A 19,415-nucleotide genomic window follows, 5' to 3' on the forward strand; every position below is an offset into this window, starting at 1 on the left:
AACCTGCAACACGTAACGAGTAATGGACCAACAAAGACTGTACCCAAACCAGAAACTTAAATACTTACTAAAACAGGTGACTCTAATTAACCTAATAACAGGACATGACATGACAGGAAATGAGAAAACAAAGAACCAACCAAGAGGGCCTTAATGCCACGTGAGCCAGATTGCCCTCTGGCTGTCTGGAAGCTGACTCACAACAAAAGCTCTATTAAGCACAGTTCAATGACCACTGATACAGACATGAACTGAGCAGCTTCCTCGTGTTATCACTTCCTCTGTCACTCAGACACATGTTTATTCCTCCACAGTGATCAGAAAAAATCTGGCCTTATGATTAAATTACATACAGGAAGACAGTGTCCATCAACCACGTCCCGGTGCAGTTCACTCTAATGTCCAGTAGAGGGCGCCCCGTCACCCAATAAACTAGTGGTTCCAACCAAACCAGTGGCGTAATGATCTTCTTTGTTAATATACAGTAACGAGCTATCACAAGTTAAATATGATGTCAGCAAATATCTCTTATGTACCACAATACATGCCAACTCAAGTCTGTTTTCACTGATCTGTTCTGTATTCCCTGCTCTATTTTTCCTGTATCACTCTGTGTTGTTGTGAGACGAAATTAGCCCATTGCGGGACTATTAAAGGTTTTCTTATTATTCTTATTCTCATACATATTCATTTTATAGCTAAGTGTCGCTCATCTGCCTCCAAGAGCAGTAAGAGAGAACCAACCCCTAAACACACACACACACCACCAGGTGATACTGCATGACGTAAGCTGTTTTGATAACACAATCATCAATCACAAAATCATGCTGAGTCAGTTTTCATCCCTTTACTTTCATCTTCAGCTCAGCAGTTACTAGAAGTCACGTGAATTATGGAAAAGTATAAATCGCATTCAAGTACTGTAGCTTCTCTCATGTTTGACGTCAATGCCCTGCTTTTTACTGAATGTTCATGTTGTGATTCATTATTTTGCTGAATCACACCATTTCACGTGAATGACTCCTTAATGATTCTTCACTGACACCAGGCTATTCACATAACTGGTTTGGAACCTCAGGTAATTTTCCCACTATGACAGTTATGTGGCCACAAGGAAATAGTGTGCAGGCCTCATTACAGTGACAGTGTTCATACAGGTGCAAGTAGGCATTAAAACAACATCCAATAATATTAAGTAACCGAAGATTTCATTAACATCCTGATTGTGTGAGAAGAACATAGTTTTACATTTTGATTTTTACAGACATGATGCCATCATCATCATCATCATCATCAATCTGAAAATAAACCAACTTTACAAACTTTACATCTCTGGCTTTAGGTGTTTGTCTATCTGCAACCTTGGGTTTAGAAATAGTCTCATATTTTACTGGGACAATGTTGATGAATCTGCAAACGTCAAAATCTGCAGTTTGGTTTATTTGATTATTATTAGTGCAGACTAGTACTAGATTGGTAAAAAAATGCATTTCACTCATGTCTTGTGTGTTGCTTTTGAGAAATGGGACTTTCTGGGCATTAGTATATAATTTATAATAAATGTTATTTATTTCAATGTTTTGTATATTAACTGTTTAATACAATACAATCATCTTAAAAATGGCACAATCACAATTAATCATAAACAAATATATTTCCAGGTTAATCCTCCAGTAAAATGTACATAGAGAGTTGTTGCCACGCGCCGCTTCATGGTTGCTGCCACACAGGTACGCTCTTCTGTCGGGGGGCGACGCCGCCGCTGCACTGTCCGTACGGGCCGCTGGTTTTCAGACAGGCCTCCGTGCTCTTCAGGCACACGAAGCAGAAGCGCGCGGCGCAGCGCGGACACACCACCTTTTTGCAGTGCTTTTCGTCGTGCTGCAGCAGGATGCCGCACGTGGGGCACGCGCGGAGCGACGGGCAGCCGGACGCGCCCTGCACGGCCGGAAGCTGGAGGTCCGGGCAGCTCAGCAGGACCTTCACGGTGGAGCGGCCGAGGAGCGCGTGCCTCCGCTGACAGGAGCTGCAGAGGTCCCCGGCGTCTCTGCTGGAGGCCGGGGACCGCAGGTTGTACTGCCGCTTAGGGGACCTGCATTCACCGCACTGATGTGGAGGAGGCCATTAGGTTAGTGTGGAGCGGCCCTAAGTTACTGATGAAGATGAGAAGAGGCACTCACTAAGCTGGAGTCAGAGGAAGAAGTCACAGAGGCGTCGGAGCTCATGGCTTTTTCAGAGCTTCTTTTCCTCAGGGGTCGGTGCAGACGTCAGTTTGTCCACATACAAACCTGCTCTCACCCTTTAAACCATTTAACAAGACACCGTGGAAGAGCTGCAACTTAATTGGAGCCAAAAATGCAAACATAAAGTATAAACCTCACTGTGTTCAATCAACTGTCAGCTACTGTAGTACAGGAATGATTGACAACATCGTGTGTTTGGCATTCATTTCTTAAAAGAATAACTCAACTGAAAAACACACAACTGTAAACACACCGCTTCGTTTAATGCTGACACCTTGTAAATGCGTCAGTAGCGTGTACTTACAGTCAACATCAGTGAGGGGTCGTGAGATTCAGCTTTGGCCGTTTTTAAATGTAAGACCATTTATTCCGCCGCCTCCGCTTCTGCAGTTTTCTCTTTCGCTTCATCAGACGCGCGCACCCTGTTTTGTCGACGACAGTCGGTCACGTGGTTTGTGCAAAACGTGCGCAGGTTCAGCTTTGGCAAAACAAGACGCTGACGAGTCATCAGCAACAGTCATTAAGGGTTTTTAGCGTCTGAATGTGGTATATAATGAACTACACGTGTTTAAACTGTTTAAAACTAAATAAAGCATTCAAGCATTTGCATGAAATCAAAATCAAAATGTTGGCATTAATTTGTCAGATTCTAGCAAATAAAGTCACGCAAATTTGGAAATACCCGAACATTTGAGTTGACAACATTTAACATAATAAACGAATATCTGCGTCCTGCAGAAGTTTCATAGACACTTAAAGAAAACCAGTCGACGTTAACAATTACCCCAACTTTTATTTTTAATATGAAATGTTTTTAAAACCTTTCACACACACAAGGACAAATGACAAACAAAAGAAAAACAGTAGCATCTCAGCATCTTTACTCTTTTAGCTCAGTTCTCTGAGCTGTGTCTGCGTTTAACAGTAAACATAAAGGAGCACCTTGAAGAATACAAGGTTTACAGATTTTAAATAATGATTTAAAATAGCTGAGAGGTTGGTAAAAACCGTACGTGAGTAATGTAAGTGAAAATGCACGATAATTACCTGAACTTGTGTAAAATTGATGTCAGAAAGAGAGTTTTATCATTTTTAAAAATGCTGCAAACGTAGATTTGACATCTGACCTACAAACAAACTGAAGCCTGAATAACGTTTGCCCTGTGCTCTTGCCTCTTCTTCCTCCACCACTCGGGAATGGACGTCTGTCTGGGGGCGACGCCGCTAGAGCACGCGGCGAATATGTCGCTGGTGGTGCAGCAGTCTCGGGTGCGCTTCAGGCACACGAAGCAGAACTGCACCCGGCAGCGCAGGCAGCGGACGTTCTTGCAGTGCCTGCTGTCGTGCTGCAGCAGGATGCCGCAGGCGGGGCAGGCGCGCATGGACGGGCACCCGGCCGCCCCGCTCACCCGCTTGAAGGCGGCCTCGGGGCAGCTTTGCAGCAGCTTCACCAGCTCGTTGGTGCAGCCGTAGCTGGCGCAGCGGTCGGACCGCGGAGCCGGGCCCCTCCACCGCCTCAAGCACTGCCAGCAGAACCGGAAGGTGTCGCCCAGGTTACCGGGGCACATGGTGCAGCGGACCCTGAGGCTGGACCGGCGCCTCCGCACCACTGGACATGTGCATTTGGGACACTGGACAGGAAGAAGGGGAGGATTTAGTATTAACGATATCCTCACGGGCAGTAAATACTGTCTGAGTTTGGATGTGAGCTCACTGGTTTGGTGGGAAAGCAGGTGGCAGCGTTGGATTTCATGGCTTTTTCAAAGTGCTTCTTTTCCTCAGGGGTCAGTAGAGCCATTTTACAAACCTCCTCATAAGGCCATTCTACGTTACAGCCAGTTTGTCCACACACAAACCTGCTCTCACCCTGAATAGAAATATGAAAACAGGGACTTTTTAATTTATGACCACGAGTTGCAGACAAATCACTGAACGACCCCTGCATCACACATGGAGTCAGAGCCATCGGGGTACGAGAACTATGATGGATGGAATAAATGAAGTTAGAATCTGAATTAATTTGACAAATATAAAATATGAAGCCCACTGTGTTTAATCATTTGTTAATGAACCTGTCAGCTAAGATCATAATACTTATATAATATGATATATAATATACATAATATCATAATACAGCTGGAGTTTGATGAACAAATATTGGCTTGGACAGTTTGTTTATGCACAATGAGCTCATGAACAAGAACCAGTGCAGTGTAGAACATCATGTATGACTATTACCTGACTGACTGACTGCTCTGTTACACTTCCTCCATCAGGAATGTCTGAGACTGACTGACGAGCAATAATGTTTATACTGATGAAACCTAAAAATCACTCGGTGAGAAGCTGAAGTATGAAGTGTCACAGCTAACTGGTCTCCCCTGCTGGTTCACATTCTCTTCCTCTGACACTGCAACTCAGGTGAGATCCCACCTGGTCTAAAAAAACACGTGTTCTAAAAAAACCCACCTGGTCCAATAACCTGCGACACCATCTGGTGAGAAGAGTCGGCGTCGCGACGTGTCCGCAGGACATGAGCGCCCGTGGAGACGCGAACCCTTTAACAGACAAAACACCGAAGGAAAACGCGACGTCTGCTGCGTCATTTACATGATAAACTGAACACAACGACCGAGGACGCGCTCTCGTACTCACAGCCTAATTCATCCTCTGCGGCCACGAACGTCAGCGTGGAGTCGTTGGGGTCGTAGCGCTTCTCGCGTGGGATTTTCAAGTCTAAGGTCATTTTATGTCGCTGTTTTTATTTTCTTCCCCGTGAAATGTGGACAACGAGTAGTTGGAGAGACGGGACAGAACTGTAAGGATGTTTAAGGTGAGTTTCAGTCACGTGACGTCTAAATCGAAAGCACGAGAAAGTGAAAGACTCAGTTCCACAAGCAGACAGTTTTTTATGTCACATCGACCTGCTCCAAACCAGACAAACAATCTGATCTGTTTGATCCACGAGCTAAAATATCACGGACACGGACGTGTAATTTAGTTTATTTACCTGTACACGCATGAGAACAGACGCGTGACCCAACCCACAGGAAAACCCCGCACTGGGCTTTACCACGCAAACTAGCTGGTATTCCCCGTCTCTGCCAGTCATTCGTGTTTATGTCATTTATTTGCCCTTATTTTGATGACAAGATTTGCCAAGAGACTTGTTGAAAAACGTTTGGCAGCTCATGAGGGAATTGCGTCTGCTGAAGAAAAAAAACGTGCAGCTCCTGATGTGCATGATAATGCACCCACACCCTCTATGTGCATGATAATGCACCCACATCCCCCATATGCATGATAACGCACCCACAGCCAGTCAGAGTTTGCGTGTTTACTGTAGAAAAAGACATTCCAAGGTTTAAAATAGCACCATTGCAGCTGGTGTTAAACGAGGTCATCACTTTGAATCTGAGGGATTCAAAGTGAAAGTCAAACTCTGCTCCTGAGGAGGACGCTGGGTGCTTTCCTGTGGGTGGAGCAGCAGCCTATAAACTGCTCATCCCTCTGTACCTTACAGCTTTGGATCCAGCTGTGAACCACGGAGGGTCTGTGACTGTCAGCATGTCGGTGAATGTGCTCCTGCCTACGGGTGAAGCCGCCAGCTTCCCTCTGAGCGACACCATGACGGTGGAGCAGCTCAGAGACAAAGCAGTGGATCAGACTCGCAGGAAACCAGGTATTAAAATACTTGTTACTGTACGTCTGTGTGGTTGTTTCATGGTAGAACCTACAACTTGAGTGACATTCGTATCTGCACAAAAAGCTCACTTAATGAATTCTCGCCCTCTCTTTTGTCTGTAAGGCTTCAACTGCGTCAGTGCAAATAACGCCAGACTGATATTTGAGGGAAAGACGCTGGAGAACCCGTCCAGCATGTCAGGACTGAAGCTCCTTCCCTCCTCCGTCCTCCACCTGACGCTGAGGGTTCACGGAGGCTGAACTGAACCATCCCGCATGAAGTCACTGCCAGGACTGACATTATTTCATAATCTATAAGCTTTAGTGTGTGCGTCGTTTCACTGTGCTGTTCCTCCTTGTGTCATTATTTTCTGGTTGTTTTACACTTTTTTGCTGTAAAGACTTTAAATACTTTTACTACATTTCTACAGTAAAATCCAACATACAGAAATAAAACAATGTTTAAACCAATGCTCTGGTGTCCGTGTTGCAGAAACAAGTTGTGGGGTTAAAATAGGAAATGCTTTAGGCTCAGACGGTGTGTGATGGGCTGGAGGTTCTAAGGCGTTAATGACAGAAGCACTGAGCAGCGCTGCTGCAGGCAACAGTGGACGCTTCCAGCAGAACCGGGCTCAGGATGGACAGTCATCTGCCTCGACCCGTTGGAGTGAAGGGATAAAGAAGAACACAATAAACAACAGGCAGCAACCGGAACCGAGGCAGGTGTCGAAGGGAATCGAGAGAACAACTGCAAAAGTAAAGATGGTCCCACAATGGTGGTATGTTAGTGGAAAGAGCAGAAAAGACAGTGTGACACTGTGTTTTTGGAAGTCTGGTCACCAGGTCACAAATTAAGAGAGAACATCTGGACAACACACACTCCTGAAACTGTAAAAGCTAAGGCTGTCAGTGATGCTGCACAACCTGATGGACAAGACAAAACAACAGATTTGCTGATAACTGACCATCAATTTTAGTTCTGCCACAGTTTCACAGTAATTTCATGTAAAACGTTTCATAATACACATGTTGTGTTGTAACGTGACTCTATAATTTTATGGGGAAGTTCTGGGATCCACAACTGCTGGTAATTGTGTTTTTATCACAGATGTGCACATGTAGGACGTGTCTGGGTTTAAAGTGCATCTATTGAAATAGTTTACAGTAAACAGGTTTTTATAATATCACAGTTTTAAAATATTAATATTACGTATGTCAAAAACTATAATCTATGAACTGTTCCATGTTCTAACCACGCCCATGTGCTCACAAACATTGGCAAAACGAAAGTGGAAGTCATTCTCAGGGCAAACACTCCACTGAATATTAGGGCAGAACAGTCTCAGCTCTTCACATTCTAGCGATTGAACCTGACCGGATCAACATGTCCGTCACCGTGTTGCTGCCTTCAGGGACTCCCACCAGCTTCCAGCTGAGCCAAGACATGACGGTGGAGCAGCTGAGGGAGAAGGTGGCGACGGAGACCCGCAAGATCCCAGGTAAGAACCACACCAAGGAATCTACAGGAATCTATGGGTCAGTTTACTGAGCTGAGTTGAGTTTAGTTAGGTAAAAAAGTCTTGTTAGTCTGTCAAAACTTGTTGTGTTTCAGTGCAACGTGACCATGACGTTGAGACGTGTCATGATTCGTGACCAACTTCCTGGTCTCTGTGCAGTAACTCTGCTGTGTCGTCTTTGCCTCAGGGCTCAATTGTGTCCGTGCTGATGACATGAGGCTCACCTTAAAGGGAGAGACGCTGCAGAACTCCTCTCGGCTCGTCCCGCACTCTGTGATGCACCTGACGCTGAGGGTCCATGGAGGCTGACCTGAATCACCTGGGCCGTCCCTTCATGCTTCACACAACAACACCTAACACACAAACCTAAAACTTCATGCGGGTTCCCTCAGAGCAAAGTTCCTTTAAAGTCCTAAAATAATCAGATTAACCACCATGATTTCTCTGCTGCTTCTTTCTGTATCATATTGTAAAGACTGTTGGCACTTTCATATTCGCACTTTAATATTGAAATGTTTCACTTTCAAGAATTAAAATGATCTTTGAACCAACAAACTGCTCTTGCTGATATCAAACACTTGGCAGCAAATGAAAACAGGAAGTAGCGGTCGTCACAAACATATGTGGTGATTTCTGTTTTGAAATATGTTTGTTTTGAAATATGCTTAGGCACAAGCTCTGGCCAGTGGAGTGTAGGGAAAGGGAACGAAGCACGTTATTTGGAAGTTGAGGGTGTCAATCAGAACTAGAGAACAAGAAAAGTGAACCGGCTGAACAAAAACAACGATCTGACAAGGACAGAAAAAACACAAGGGCATAAATACTGAGGGAGAGAAAGCAACACAGGTAAAAACATTAACACAATTAAGTTCAAGATAAACCTTTCAAAATAAAACCACAAAATGGAAATAGAAAGAGTTTTAACAGAAATAAATAGGAGCCCTGTGTGCTTGATAAAGGGTCAGCAGGTGAACCAGTTTGTGAGTCATGATGTATGGTTTGGTTTGGTTCTCAAACAAGCAAACCTTCAGTGACGCCCTGATAATGTTCAACATGATAAACTAGAGGCTTTGTCTGGGGGAGGGTTATGTGTTTAGGGTTTAGTGGATGTGGACCTGGTTCCCTTCTGAATCCTGAATCATGTTAAGCGTGAACTAAAATGAAAGCAGACAGTCATACCACAGCTTGGTGTGGCAGAACCAATGACCTACAGTAAGTGTTCAATCAGCTATTATCAGTGTACTTTCAGTTATCGCTTCAGAATCAGGCGGATGTCTGGAATAAACTGAACCAGAAAAAAAAAAAAAAAATTAATTTAATTTATTTTTGGAAATACTGAAGTGCATAGATGTGAGTATAAGAGTGAGCTGTTGGTCCAAACCTTGACTACATAAAGCCAAAGATTCTGAGTAATTACGTTTCATTGATATTTTGTTATTGCATTGGTTTTTTATAATCACAGTCATTTACAGTAAACAGACCTTCATGTTAGTCAAACATTGGGCTGGTCTCATTCCAGCAGCTGTATCCCAGGTACTTTCCCATTATTACCCCAGATAACAGACAACAAAGCTTAGTAGTTGAATAAGGAAATGTTATCACAGAGAAAAACTCCTCTGTTACTGTCATGGACAAACTCAATGTGTCCATTCTAGTTTTGTCTATTTATTTGTATATTTATTTTATGACTATAAGTATGATCCTAGTCCACCAGAGGACAAAATTGGAACTAGGTATTAGAGTTAGAACAACATGACTGTTATTTAAAGAAAGATTATTTATTAAGTTATGTTTTAAACTGTTCTCTTGCTCAGGTCATTAGAGATGCATATGCACATTGATTGTTGGAGGACAGTGTGTGTTTACAGTAGGGCAGCAACAACGAATCAATTATTATTGATTATACTAATTATTATTATTTCTGTCATCGACAATAAACGATGACAGAAATAATCGATAATGATTTTCGGTTATCAATTAGTCGAGCTGCTTTATGCTTTACGGCATAGCGTGATGGCAAAATGACGCAGCTGTTGGTGAAATGGCGGAGAAAACAAATAAACCAGCAGCAGGAGAAAGGCTACGACCCTACGATCACATGGTTAGAATTAGTTGTGATGCAAGTTTTCTTGCAACCCAATATTTCAGACTTGAGAAAAACTGAAGCTCATCACTTTAGCTGATGTTCCATCAGGACTTCCACCAAACAGGTATAGACGTCTGTCTGGGAGCCACACGTCTATAACATGGTTCAAATTCGTCACTTGTTATCACACAGTTGTCAGTGAGCTTCAGACACACAAAACAAAACTCCACCTTACAGCGAGGACAGACCACGTTTTTACACTCTGTGTTGTCGTGCTGCAGCAGGATGCCACAGGTGGGACACGCTCTGATGGACGGACACCTACTGACTCCTTCCACAGACTGAAACTCGGCATACGGGCAGGTCAGCAGTGTCTTTACTGACTGGTTGCAGCAGCCATCGTTGTCACAGCGGTCTGAACGTGGATCAGGACCCTTCCACTCCCTCAGACACTGCCAGCAGAAGTCATAGCTCCCACTTCTGTTCACTGAGCAAACTGAGCAGTGAACTCTGAGATTAAACAGGTCAGTTCTGACCACAGGAGATTCACATCCAGGACACTGAAGAGGGAGGTGGAGTTTATTATTCCACCATCATGTAAAGGTGATAGAATGCACATTATTAAAGCACTCACTGGTCTGGTGTTGGCTCTGGCAGCGTTGGAGCTCATGGCTTTTTCAAAGTGCTTCTTTTCTTCAGGGGTCAGTAGAGCCATTTTACAAACCTCCTCATAAGACCATTCTACGTTACAGCCAGTTTGTCCACACACAAACCTGCTCTCACCCTGAATGGAAACATGGAAAAGTTGATAGTTTAATGGCATCAGTGGGTCAATGTTAGATCCATTGACACGAATATGATCAGCCTGATTAGTGCTACCACATGTGCCACTAGGGGGGAGGTTAGGACGATTCTAAGGGTCCACAAACTTTGTGAGGGCTACAGAGACCAGCTTTGTTAATAATAACAGTATTAGCACTAATATATTAGATATCTGTAATGTATCTATCTGTACAATGTTGGCGCTACTTTACATACTCTATGTACTGTCTTTGCAGAGCGTGCATTACAGTATGTGCTGCTAGACAGCCAGTGAACAGAAAGGAAAAATGTCCACACAAGGCATTCGTTTCTTGCGTTATATTACAAGTTGTAGAACATGAGTTGCTACCGTTTCTCCTTCTCACTGCTGAAGCCAGCTTACAAACTGGAAAATATTTCCAAGATGTGCTACTTGACGAGAGCAGTAAGAGTGCTCACTCAAACTACTTTCCAAGAGCCAGGTGCAGAGCTCTCACTCTAACAGGTTTACAAAATCAGTCTTTTAACACTTTTCCTCCTCATCTGACAGGCATCACACTTTAATTCAATAGGGTATGCATTTCACTACGGAAATTTAATGAGTGAAATTTTGAATGAATACTGATATGTTGTTTGAAAAAAAAAAGTAATCCTGCTGCTAGATTCAAACTCACAGCCTTGATATTACCAGCATCACACTCTAACTAACTGCACCATGATAGTCAGTAGTGGTCAATACTACTTCTAAATTGTAGGGCCCAACTTTTACATAGGGCCCAGAGAGCTACTATGGATCAATTAACATGAATTAGATTTTACACTATTACACAGTGTTGTTTTCTACTTTTTATTTTTTGTATTATTGATGTGAGTATAGGACACTTCTTTAAATAGTGACTAATAACCAGTGGCTTTTAGCACTCTGTTACTATTACCTATTATTAATACAAACTTACATCATCCAATAGCTTCAGACACCAATTGGTCAGAGACGTAGGTGTGACAGCATGACCACAGGACATCAGAGCTCTACGAGATGTGAACCCTTCATACAAAACTGTGAACACAGAAATAAACTGCATGAGCTCACAAACAAACAGGAACAAAGACTGAAGGATTTAATTTTAAAGGTTTAACTCACGTACAGTCTAACTCGTCCTCTCTATCTACAAATCTGAGCGTGGGGTCGTGGGAGTCATAGAGCTTCTCCTGACTAGACGTCAGACTGAAGCTCCTTAATGCTGGGAAAAAATAAGGAAAAGCAGAAAGTTAACGCTTAACATTTAATTTGAACACTATGATGAGATTTGTGTTTACATTTATGAACCTTAAAGTCTTTTTTCCTTTTGCGCTTGCTCCTGTTGACCTATATAGCCTCCTCACATTAAACATATTCATTGTTTACTGTGTCCGTTTACAGCATTCATTCATTTGTAATGTACATGGGCCACACTCATCCTGCTTACTGTACCTGGGGGTGGTGGCAGGATGACAGATGGTAGGACAAAAGGGTCATGAGGCCAAGTTGTTTGAGACCTTAGAAGAGTTCTTGGACGGGTTCTTGGAAGTCGAGGCAACTGACGGGGCGGAGGAATATATGGGAGGCCATCCAGTGAGTTCAGCCTCATCTCATCTGAGGCTGAAGACAGAGTCAGTTCTAGTGAAAGTATCAAATATTAATGTTATTGCTTGTGGTGTTATATTTTGTTTTAAATAATAATAGGCAAATCTAAAATTAATCGTACATAACAACACATATTAAATATTATTCTTGTTTTAAAATTTAAAAATCTTTAACTTTCAGTTACTGTATGAACCTACACTAAACTTAACTGTCAGCTTCGTGATAACTCCTGTTTGGATCCGGACGTTATCACGCCATTCAAAGGCTCATTATCACTGGTTATCAGCTCATACGTATGAGCCGGTAACACAACTTAGCCACTAGCTAGCTGTATTTTGTTAGCTAACCCTAAGTTTAACGTCCGAAGCTTCTGAATGCTACAAACAAGCTAGCGGCATCTGTTTGCTAGTGTGTATAATAGCCGCCTACCCAAACCTATGGGCTGATATCTACAGATAACGGAGCGGGTGCCCGTTCTGTGTAGAAGCTGTTTGTTACCTGGGGTCCAGGGTGATTCGCTCACCGTTGACCACCTCCATGTCCTGCTGCCGACCCTCCGCTCGTCCGCAGACCCGCGGTTGGACCACATCGCATCTGAGGGATTTGTCCGCTCGTTCGTTCGTTTCCTCCTTTGGCTGTTTGTTTCCTGCTGCCAAGTATCCGCCCTGAAGCACTCACTTTCAGCCTGACAATGTCTCAGTGTTTCAATAACATTTCATCGTGTTTAACATTTGTATTTGCATTCAAGCCCATTGTTTTTAATTCTCAGTGAACTTTAAAAGACTGACAACAAAACGTGAAGTAGAGAATAAGACGTGAGGATGAGGAGGAGAGAGAAGAACCTTCATCACAACCCTTTGCGTTGTTAAACGTGTGACGCCGAACAACTGTTGAATGTAACAGAAACATCAACTACGCTTAATTAAAGCTAATAATTCTATTTTTAGCTGTGTTGCGATGAAGTATGACGTCAGCGTGTTTTAGGTCGGAATAGCGTGGGCAGCCAAGATGATGACTTGGCTGATGAAATGTTTGGTGCTTTCCATGTAGAGATCGAAAGTGAAACGTTTTGATATTGTTGGGGCGGGGACACCGAATACATAAATACCCCCCGAAAACATCATCTTCAGCAAGAAACAACATGGGCAAGGGAGGACAGGGACAGGTGGCTGCGTTCAGTCCTGCAGGTGTGAAGTCCTGGATCGAGCTGAGCGACAACATCCAGAACGTGAAGCAGCTCAAACAGAGAGCGGTGGAGGCTCTGCCCTGGACCCCAGGTAGGTTCACAAACACCCACGGAGCCACGAGAACTAGACGAAACGATGCTACTATAAAAAACTGTACAAACAAATGTCTTTAAACATTTTACAAATAAACTCAGCTTATAGAGTCCGTATAAGGCGTTTTATACATGATCAGTGAACCGAAACCATTTTTGTTCTGTAAATCCACCTCCAACTGTCTGAGCTGCACTTCAGGTGATGTGTTCAGTGTCCACTTAATAGGCTCAGATATCAGACTGTGTGTTCTCTGTCTGTAGGTCAACATGTGGACAACGTGCAGCTGATCCTGGATGGCCGGACGCTGGAGGAGACCACTCCTCTGTCTAAGTGCACCTTCCTGCCGTCTTCAGCCATTCACCTGGTGCTGAAGGTCCACGGAGGATGAACAGTCTGACAGAGACCACACCTTGTAGCTGCTGCGTCTGCTGCTGCGTCACGTGGATTCTCAGGGCACTTTATCAATCAGCATTTCCATATATTCGATTGGTACTTTAATGTTAGAAAATAATTATCTGTCCAATAACTGCTGGGAAGTCTGTTCTGCTTGGTCATTCCAAAATTGTCCTCGTTTTCCTGTTGCTTCATGACACTTTCATGTCCATTTGTTTGTTAATAAACAATAACCTTTATCTTGTTCAGAATGAGAGATTTTGAACCTGCACAACACTAAAGATTTTCTTTTGTATTTTATTATTGTATTGGTTTATTATAATCACAGTCATTTACAGTAAACAGACCTTCTTGTTACTCCCACACTGGGCTGGTCTCGTTCCAGCAGCTGCATCTCAGGTACTTTCCCATTGTTACCCCAGATAACAGACAACAAAGCTTAGTAGTTGAATAAGGAAATGTTATCACAGAGAAAAGCTCCTCTGTCACTGTCATGGACAAACTCCAGTGTCCATGATAGTCTTGTGTACAATGTAGTTCAAATCTAGGCTGACTGTAAGCATCATGTGATCCTGGTCCACCAGAGAACACACCTGGAGTCAGTATTAGAATTAGTAGTATTATAAAACGCAGACAGAACATGACTTTTATGAAAAGAAAAGTAGCAGAGAAGTAAAGTACTGTATTATTATAAGTTATGTTTTGGCTCAACACAGACTGTGATTTGTGTTTCTTCATTTTCACCAGTAGAACCAGTTTCTGCAGCGTCTTCACCTTCTTCTACATCATCTTCAACATTCTCCCTCTGTCTGATAGTCTCAGTACATGGACTCTGGTTGGTGTCACTTGTAACAGGAAGAACACCTTCACAGGTGATCACCTCCCTGATGTCCTGACTGAAAGTATCAGCTGAAAGACACACTTAAATGTTAATTCATGAAAGTAGAGCAGTAGAGAGTTTAATCTAGTTGATGCACTACTGAACATGTGGTTTAATCTCTTACTTCTTTGTTTCCTGTAGAAAAGAAGATGAACTGTCTGGGAACTAGTGGGAGACATGTGAGAGGAGGGAAAGATCATTTTAATATTCAGAATACTGAAAATGGTGAAAAGCAAACAGATGAAAACGTACGTCTCAGTGTCACTGTGCTGGAACGGCTGGAACCCAACAAACAACAGAAACAAACGTTACAAACATGTGTAAACAACCGTGTGAACATCTGACTGGTTTCTATTATTTCACTAAAGCTGATCAGTCTCACCGATATGTGTGTGTTATTATGGTAGTTGTACCATCGACCATCATTAAGAGACTTAATCACTGCATGATGTCCATCTTTGAGTTCACCAACATGGTCCACGACAGCATAAAGCTCATACGTCTGGTTCTGATCAATAAAGGCCACAAACATTAAAATCACACAAGAAGAAACATGATAAAATATTAATATTTACATAAACATTTACCTCTGACACCTATAAAGTGCGAGTAATCTTCACTGCTCGGTTGTTTTTGACAAACGTTATGTTACTAGTGTTAAAGTCAAACCTCTTCAGCAGCAGAACTAAAACCTCTGGATGATGCTTCACCTCACATTTCTACCAGAAAAACATGATATTTATTATTAGACTGTTTGCATCTGTCAGATTATTGAACATGAATCTGAAACCTTATTATCACTCACAGTGATGACATCAATTGTGGAACAGCACCGTTCACAGGACACCTGGTCAGTGAGAGACTGCTTCAGTCCGTCCTCCTGAAAACACACTAGTGTTAGTAAAACAAGTAAAACAAGAAACTGGTTTGTTCTGATTGATTATTAATGAGCACAGACTCAGTTTGTCCTCAATGTTTGAAGGTTATTGAAAAATCTAGTTTTTGGTGGAAGCATTAGATACAACACTGCTCTGAATGATGAGATCAGAGGTCAGATTTTTACCAAACTATATTCTTCACTGTTTGAATCCATCAGTGTGAGAGGAAGATGCCAAAGTGGTGATTCTCTGCTTCTCCCTGTCTCACATTTACAACATCTGGTCTGGGACTGAAACACAAACACAGATGATGAACCAGTCGCGTCTTTCTTCTAGTTTAACAGACTGGTTTTAATGTCAGCCATGTTTTACCTGTGAAGCCTGATGCATGCTGGGAAATGAGATACTCTGGACGTCCTCAGCAGCTTCCTGTTCCTCAAACACTGACAGAGAGAGGAGCAGAAATCAACACGAGCTGTGTTTATGACATAACACTGTAAAAATATAAAACACTTAACAAACGTCTGACTGTGTTAAACCCTTCAGTGACAGGAAACAATAGATCTTATAACAGGACAGTTCATGTCCTGTTGTGTGTTTGCATCAGGCCTGTTGTATCAGCTGATACTGTACCTGTGGTGAGCAGCTTGGTTATGATGTCACAGGCGTCGACTGTGTGTCTGTGTAAGTCTCTAAGCAAGACTCTAAGAGTCATGATGTACCTGAACCAAACACACAAAAGGTCAGACAGACAAATGTGCAGGGTTTAATCAGTCATGACTTACTTCATATAACAAACCTGTCCACAGCTCCTCTGAACTCTCTGGTCATGAACAGCACCTGCAGCAAACTGTTCAGGTAACATGTGGCTCCTTGGTTCAATAAACCATGATATATAGGAGCTAATGAGGAGAAAAAGCAACATGAAGGAAAACTGGAAACACTGTAAAATCAACAGCTTCAACACATCCTGTATCTGACCTGAGGTCTGTCGTCCACCTGGTGTCACACCTACATAAAAGATATAAAGTAAGTATCAGTTTGATGTGTTTGTTAAACTGTGTTTAAACATGAAGGAAACGTTTGTCTTTTACTTGTCTGTTTCCTGTAGAATAGAAGATACGCGCTGTGGGACCTGGATGGAGAAAAGAGAAGAGCTAGAATGTTGTTTTTATATTCAGGATCATGTATGTGTTAAAAACCAACAGATAAAAACCCGCCTCTCAGTGTGATCCACCTGGAACGGCTGGTAACTGAGCTGTGGAAGAAAAGGAGATTAAAACATCCTGAAACACTGATGTGGACCAACAATTATCAGCATCGTCAGAGTGAAGCTGATCAGTTTTACCAATGAGACGATGCCGTCATTGAAGTTGTACCATCGATCGTCGTCCTGAGACTTGATGGTTGCAGCATAATGTCCATCTCTGAGATCACCAGCGTGATCCACCACAGCATAGAGCTCATAGGTCTGGTTCTGATGGACCAATAGACATCACAGGCTTTAGGACCAGAGAAGAATAAAGATGCTGTAAACAAACAGTATAAGTACCTCTGGGAGGTTCAGAGTGACAGGAACAATCACAGCGCGGTTGTTTTTGACGTATCTCATGTAACGATAGTCAAAGTCAAACCTCTTCAGCAGCAGAACTAAAACCTCTGGATGATGCTTCACTTCACATGTCTGAAGCAAACACATGAACATGTTTTAATATGTTGTCATCAGCTGCTTATTAAATTATGAACATTAATAAACACTGTTAATGTTGGTGCATCAGACACGCTGTGATCACTCACAACAGTCGCGTCCACTTTGTCATCACACTCCTCACAGTACATCTGGTCCAGTCCACTGAAATGAGAATCTCTGAAAAACTCCCTGATGCCGTCCACCTGAAAAACACACTGATGTCACTGACAGCTGGAATCAGCTCAGGCACTGAATCACTGACCGGCTTAATTGGCACAAATATCAATAAATATCTGATAAACAGGAGGGTTTTAAACAGCAGCCAGTGACAGATTGGGGTCAAGACCAAACTCCAGAACCAGTCTTTATAACATAAACACCATAAATGACACAGTGGCAGTAATTACACTGTGAAGGTAAACAGTCCATAAAGCAACTCAGCTTTCAGCATCACAGTGAACAAAGACTGTGATAATTACTGGCAATAAACGTGTATCTAGATTTGGTTCTTCAATAAGGAAATGCCTCAGGTTCAGAGAGGAGTCATGATACAAGTTATGATGGGGCAGAGAGACAGGAGAGACTAACTGATGTAAAAACTCAGTTCAACAGTTTAAACATTAAACTCATGAACAACATCTGCTAGTAAGTCAATCTCTTAATAGTATGTGACTAATGGAAACTATGAAACATACACTGTTATAAGTGACAATTAGTGGCTGGATAAACCTGAGACACTAACTTTTACTGACACGTAACCACATTAATGACACCAGCACCACAACTGGTGTTTGTCTTTAATAATGAACTTCACTTTGTGCATCAGACTGAGATCATACGTTCAATGCAACCATCTGCTAATGATGGTCATCAAGTCTAGGTTTCATTACACAGCGATGGTGGCGGCTGTTTATCTGTACAAGGTAAAGAGTAACTAAGTAAAGAGTAATGGTTCTGACCCAACATCACGCTGATGTATCTTTACATTAGTCTTTGGTCTGTTTGACACCATGTGTTTAGTTCACAGACCGTCAGATTCTCACCACTTGATATTCTTCACTGTGGGAATCATTCAATGAGAGAGGAAGATGCCAGAAACGTGAGTCTGCAGGTTTCTGTGCTCCACACTGAGGATTATGACATATGGTCGTATGTGTCAACGCTCCGTGGAAGATCTGCAAACAAAACACAGACACTGATAAGTGTTAGTTTGGATCTGAGCGACTGTTTGACGTTAGTGATGTTTTTACCTGTGAAGCAGCTTCACTGGTTTGACTTAAGATCTTTACGTAGAACTCAGCAGCGTCTTGTTGTTCCCACACTGAGGAAACAGGAGCAGAGCGACCAATGAGCTCATTCAGACAAATGCTGATTGTGTGTGGTTCAGGACCCACATCCACAGGACTCTGATCAGCAGACGTGACGCTGACGCTGTTCTGCTGATCCTGTACCTCTGTCGATGCCCAGCTTGTTTAGGATTGTGTTGGTGCTGGGTGTGCGACGCTGCAGCTCATCAAACAGGTCTTTAAGGTGTCGATCCATGCAGGTGTTGTGTCTGAACAGAACACAGAGTCAGACCCAGAAATGCTCTCACACATGTAGATGTTGGACTGTGGAACAGACCTCTCCACAGCTTCTCTGAAGCCTTGGAACAGCTCCTGCTTCACATTGTTCAGGTAACAAGTGTCTCCTTGGTTTAATAAACCACCAGCGTTAACATCTGATGAGAGAAGACTGTTCATAAGCATAAAACACTGCATTTATACCAGATCTGGATCATCTGAACAGCAGCACGTTTACCGTTTTTAAAGTCCATATTTATTCTCTTATATCACACTGAGATTTGCACTTTAACAGTCTGTTCTTGAAAAAAAATGAATTACACATTAGGCTGATATTACATATAAACATGTATAAAACAGATGAAGTGCAGAAGCATGAGCTCACCTTCACTTTTTAGGTTCAGCATTTCTGTTTTTTGGTCTCTGTCTTTGGATTGAAGAAACACACTTTCTCCTCCATTTACAGGAATTCTGCATTCAGATAAATAAGCATTAAATAATAAAGTAAAGATTCAAGGCTTATTCCTATATTTGCAGAGTAATAAGCCCCCAATTCTTTTATTCACAGTCATTTACAGTAAACAGACATTCAGCAGGTGCTAATCAAACACTGGGCTGGTCTCCTTCCATCAGGCTGGTGTCATGACTCAGCTTCCACGCCACCAGGGCACCAGGGGGCAATGTGCCTTCTTTATGGTTTTGTGTCTTCTTGGTTTGTTGTTGTTTTTTTGTGATGTCATTTCTTGTAATAGTTTGATTGAGTTCACCTGTTGTAGT

General features: G+C 42.6%; 4 protein-coding genes across 6 annotated transcripts; 1 reads left to right on the forward strand and 3 right to left on the reverse strand.

Annotated features, from left to right (window-relative positions):
* Positions 1 to 3,102: 3,102 nt before the first annotated feature.
* LOC114848423 (E3 ubiquitin-protein ligase ARIH2-like) lies at positions 3,103 to 5,037 on the reverse strand. Its single transcript, XM_029138882.2, has 4 exons — positions 4,899 to 5,037; positions 4,713 to 4,801; positions 3,958 to 4,110; positions 3,103 to 3,874 (listed from the first exon to the last, which is right to left on the reverse strand). Exons 1-4 carry the CDS (start codon positions 4,987 to 4,989, stop codon positions 3,371 to 3,373), a joined length of 837 nt encoding a protein of 278 aa, XP_028994715.1. The 5' UTR covers positions 4,990 to 5,037; the 3' UTR covers positions 3,103 to 3,370.
* Positions 4,937 to 6,398, forward strand: LOC114848453 (polyubiquitin-like). The gene is made up of 3 exons (XM_029138930.3): positions 4,937 to 5,076; positions 5,767 to 5,925; positions 6,052 to 6,398. Exons 2-3 carry the CDS (start codon positions 5,811 to 5,813, stop codon positions 6,186 to 6,188), a joined length of 252 nt encoding a protein of 83 aa, XP_028994763.1. The 5' UTR covers positions 4,937 to 5,076; positions 5,767 to 5,810; the 3' UTR covers positions 6,189 to 6,398.
* Positions 6,399 to 8,739: 2,341 nt separating this feature from the next.
* Positions 8,740 to 12,587, reverse strand: LOC114848395 (probable E3 ubiquitin-protein ligase RNF144A-A). Of its 2 annotated transcripts, none has more exons than XM_029138874.3 (6): positions 12,454 to 12,587; positions 11,803 to 11,970; positions 11,477 to 11,572; positions 11,288 to 11,388; positions 10,165 to 10,314; positions 8,740 to 10,090 (listed from the first exon to the last, which is right to left on the reverse strand). In XM_029138874.3, the coding sequence occupies exons 1-6, from the start codon at positions 12,542 to 12,544 to the stop codon at positions 9,635 to 9,637; spliced, it is 1,062 nt and encodes a 353-aa protein (XP_028994707.1). In that variant the 5' UTR covers positions 12,545 to 12,587; the 3' UTR covers positions 8,740 to 9,634. The 2 variants fall into 2 exon arrangements, with proteins under 2 accessions (XP_028994707.1, XP_028994700.1); XM_029138867.3 differs by having other exon boundaries at positions 11,803 to 11,988.
* A 1,318-nt stretch (positions 12,588 to 13,905) lies between these two features.
* On the reverse strand, positions 13,906 to 19,079 carry LOC114848385 (ubiquitin carboxyl-terminal hydrolase 47-like). Of its 2 annotated transcripts, none has more exons than XM_029138849.3 (21): positions 19,024 to 19,079; positions 18,700 to 18,796; positions 18,528 to 18,631; positions 18,327 to 18,397; positions 18,120 to 18,251; positions 17,184 to 17,279; positions 16,939 to 17,070; positions 16,735 to 16,863; positions 16,607 to 16,644; positions 16,481 to 16,521; positions 16,368 to 16,397; positions 16,186 to 16,288; positions 16,020 to 16,108; positions 15,759 to 15,829; positions 15,572 to 15,676; positions 15,314 to 15,388; positions 15,096 to 15,227; positions 14,891 to 15,016; positions 14,761 to 14,786; positions 14,633 to 14,673; positions 13,906 to 14,537 (listed from the first exon to the last, which is right to left on the reverse strand). In XM_029138849.3, the coding sequence occupies exons 1-17, from the start codon at positions 19,043 to 19,045 to the stop codon at positions 15,105 to 15,107; spliced, it is 1,458 nt and encodes a 485-aa protein (XP_028994682.3). In that variant the 5' UTR covers positions 19,046 to 19,079; the 3' UTR covers positions 13,906 to 14,537; positions 14,633 to 14,673; positions 14,761 to 14,786; positions 14,891 to 15,016; positions 15,096 to 15,104. The 2 variants fall into 2 exon arrangements, with proteins under 2 accessions (XP_028994682.3, XP_028994692.1); XM_029138859.2 differs by lacking the exon at positions 19,024 to 19,079 and adding an exon at positions 18,877 to 18,936.
* Between the last annotated feature and the right edge of the window lie 336 nt (positions 19,080 to 19,415).

Source organism: Betta splendens, chromosome 2 (genome assembly GCF_900634795.4).
Source record: "Betta splendens chromosome 2, fBetSpl5.4, whole genome shotgun sequence".
In the NCBI taxonomy this organism is placed as follows: domain Eukaryota; kingdom Metazoa; phylum Chordata; class Actinopteri; order Anabantiformes; family Osphronemidae; genus Betta; species Betta splendens.

Bases quoted from the DNA above. Each gene is read 5' to 3' on its own strand.
- LOC114848423 (XM_029138882.2), bottom strand. From the start codon at position 4,989: ATGACCTTAGACTTGAAAATCCCACGCGAGAAGCGCTACGACCCCAAC. The intron at 4,802-4,898 runs GTGAGTACGAGA...TGTCTGTTAAAG, and splicing joins CGCAGAGGATGAATTAGGCT to GGTTCGCGTCTCCACGGGCG. The intron at 3,875-3,957 runs GTGAGCTCACAT...CTTCCTGTCCAG, and splicing joins CCTGCTTTCCCACCAAACCA to TGTCCCAAATGCACATGTCC.
- LOC114848453 (XM_029138930.3), top strand. From the start codon at position 5,811: ATGTCGGTGAATGTGCTCCTGCCTACGGGTGAAGCCGCCAGCTTCCCT. The intron at 5,926-6,051 runs GTATTAAAATAC...TTTGTCTGTAAG, and splicing joins TCAGACTCGCAGGAAACCAG to GCTTCAACTGCGTCAGTGCA.
- LOC114848395 (XM_029138867.3), bottom strand. From the start codon at position 12,544: ATGTGGTCCAACCGCGGGTCTGCGGACGAGCGGAGGGTCGGCAGCAGG. The intron at 11,573-11,802 runs GTACAGTAAGCA...ATTTTTTCCCAG, and splicing joins CATCCTGCCACCACCCCCAG to CATTAAGGAGCTTCAGTCTG. The intron at 11,389-11,476 runs GTACGTGAGTTA...CTGTGTTCACAG, and splicing joins TAGAGAGGACGAGTTAGACT to TTTTGTATGAAGGGTTCACA.
- LOC114848385 (XM_029138849.3), bottom strand. From the start codon at position 19,045: ATGCTGAACCTAAAAAGTGAAG. The intron at 15,830-16,019 runs GTACAGTATCAG...TCTCTCTGTCAG, and splicing joins AACCAAGCTGCTCACCACAG to TGTTTGAGGAACAGGAAGCT. The intron at 15,677-15,758 runs GTAAAACATGGC...TTTGTGTTTCAG, and splicing joins GCATGCATCAGGCTTCACAG to TCCCAGACCAGATGTTGTAA.